Source organism: Peromyscus leucopus, chromosome 20, assembly GCF_004664715.2.
Source record: "Peromyscus leucopus breed LL Stock chromosome 20, UCI_PerLeu_2.1, whole genome shotgun sequence".
Taxonomy (NCBI): Eukaryota; Metazoa; Chordata; class Mammalia; order Rodentia; family Cricetidae; genus Peromyscus; species Peromyscus leucopus.
The window spans coordinates 27,260,668-27,262,944 of record NC_051080.1 but is presented as its reverse complement, the minus strand read 5'-3'; the positions used below and the strand labels follow the sequence as shown (position 1 = coordinate 27,262,944).

The 2,277-nt window shown below is 44.5% G+C and overlaps 1 protein-coding gene across 1 annotated transcript; it reads right to left on the bottom strand.

The window, feature by feature from the left end:
* Window positions 1-834: 834 nt before the first annotated feature.
* LOC114705455 (guanylate kinase-like) lies at window positions 835-1,737 on the bottom strand. Its single transcript, XM_037197296.1, has one exon. It carries the CDS (start codon window positions 1,717-1,719, stop codon window positions 1,123-1,125), a length of 597 nt encoding a protein of 198 aa, XP_037053191.1. The 5' UTR covers window positions 1,720-1,737; the 3' UTR covers window positions 835-1,122.
* Window positions 1,738-2,277: the final 540 nt, after the last annotated feature.

Sequence of the window (2,277 nt, the reverse complement as noted above, 5' to 3'; positions counted from 1 at the left end):
GAATAGCCATCAAATGTAGTATCTCAAATTTGTTGATCTGGAAATGTTACAAGGCATAACACTTCTCTCTCTCAGATAATTTCCACATGAGTTATTATGAATCATATTTTTAATATGTTGTTTGGTGTAGTTCACTAGTGTTTTATTGAGTGAATGATGTATCTATGTTCATGAAGGATATTGGCTTTTGGTTTTCTTTTTCTTGTGTAATTATTTGATATTTGTTATCACAGTGTTGCTCTTCTCAGATAATGAGCCTGGAGAAGTCCCTCTCCCTCAAATTTGAAAGTTACCCTGAAACTCATTAGTAGAATTCCCTAAATGTTTGGAAGAATTCTGCTTTGAAGCCAGTAAGTTTTGAGTTTTTCTTTGATGGAAGATTCTGTTTCCTAACTCAATCTCCTTAATCATTAATTGTTTGCTAAATTTAATCTATCAAATATTTATCTCAGTGTCTGTTATGGTGTGTGTGTGTGTGTGTGTGTGTGTGTGTGTGTGTGTGTGTGTGTGTAGGCATGTACATATCTTTGTAACTATGTGTTTGTGGGTGCACACGTGCCATAGCATGTATTCACTGGACAACAGATAATCTCAAATACGAGTCCTTGCCTTCTACCCTTTTAAAAGGCAGACTCTCACGTTAGTCTTCAATGTCTAAATCAGGCTATATGGTTCTTGAGTACTCAGGGGCTATCCTTGTCTCTACCTCCTATATCACTATAGGAGTCATGGGATTACAGATGCATGCTATATATCTGGCATTACACAGGTTCTGGTAACCCAAACTCAGGTTTCCATACTTGTGTTTTGTTTTGTTTTTTTTTTTTTTGACACTCTAACCCAATAGTTACTTTATTAGAATGTCAGTCCTGCTCCAGCAGGAGGGACAGGGATATGGACAGGGACAGCCCAGGGAGGACAGGTGTGGGTACATATCGTAGTCCTTTAGCCTCGGCAAGTCAGTACAGGGTGAAGAGCCACCATGTGGCCAGACAAGGGGCAGCTCCTCCTACTCCACAGCGGAAGCCTATTACAAGTCCTTGGTGCCCTGGCAAAGACCACCCCACCTCATAACCCAAGTATATGTGGAGCACAGGCAGCACTCTGGAATGAAGCAGGCCCTCAGGCATGGCCAGTTCCTTGAGCTTTCTTGATTTCCTCGGAGAGCGCCTGCTTTAATGTTGCATAGGCTGCATCCAAGTTGTCATTGATGATCACCAGGTCAAACAAGCCAGGCTCCTTGCTGCTCTCCATGTCAGCCGGGGCAGCTGCCAGCCGCTTGGCCAAACTCTCCTCGGTCTCAGTGTTGCGCAGCCGCAGTCGCTGCTCCAGCACATCCATCGAGGGGGGCTGCACAGAGATGTAGATGGGATGCAGATCAGTCTTCTTGATGCTGCAGACGCCCTGTAGGTCGACGTCTAGCACGCAGATGCGGTTCATGGCCTGCACAGCCCGAACAGCCGCCTTGCTTGTCCCGTACAGGTTCCCCGAGAACTCAGCATGCTCGATGAAGTCCCCTGCTGCAATATCACGCTGCATCATCTCCCTGGTCACAAAGTAGTAATCTTTGCCATTTTCCTCGCCAGGTCGTGGGGTCCTTGTAGTATGGGACACACTGAAGCCAAAGATGCTGTCATGTTCCTGGAGCAACTTCTTGAGCAGGGTGCTCTTCCCTGCCCCTGACGGCCCACTCAGCACCACTGGCCTCGGTCCTGCCATGCTGTCCGCAGGGGCGCGACCGAGCCATACTTTTGTTTTTACCTACTGATCCATCTCCATCTCTCCAACCCAGTTTTGCTTTAATTTATTTCAGTGACTCAAGAAAATAGGCAACACAATTTTGAAGAGTTTAGTCCTGATCTCAAAGGAAAAATGGATACTGTGAGTTTGTCAGATTCTGAGAAACAAGGTGATGGGGTCCTGACTAGACTGATCTGGATTTAGGGCCTGTCTCCATTCCAAATACTAGTAGTTGGGTTCTTGGCAAGAGGACAATTCTCAGAACACAGAGATGAGAGTATTTGAAGAAAGGAGGGGCTGAAGGTACCAATATAGGAGCGAGGAAATACCAGGAGACTACTGGAAAAGCAGCATCAGTGAAATCTTTATGCAGCCCAGTGTCACTGACTTCTGCTCTATGTTTTTCATATTTGAAATATGTATTCAACAATTGCAGACAAACATCATGAGGACCTGTGACTTTTTTTTTAACCTTAGTTCTCTTTTTTAACTTAAACCCCTTCTTTGTATAAAAATAGCATGCATTTTAAAATGCAT

Coding starts and splice junctions, on each gene's coding strand:
- LOC114705455 (XM_037197296.1), bottom strand. CDS start 1,719: ATGGCAGGACCGAGGCCAGTGGTGCTGAGTGGGCCGTCAGGGGCAGGG.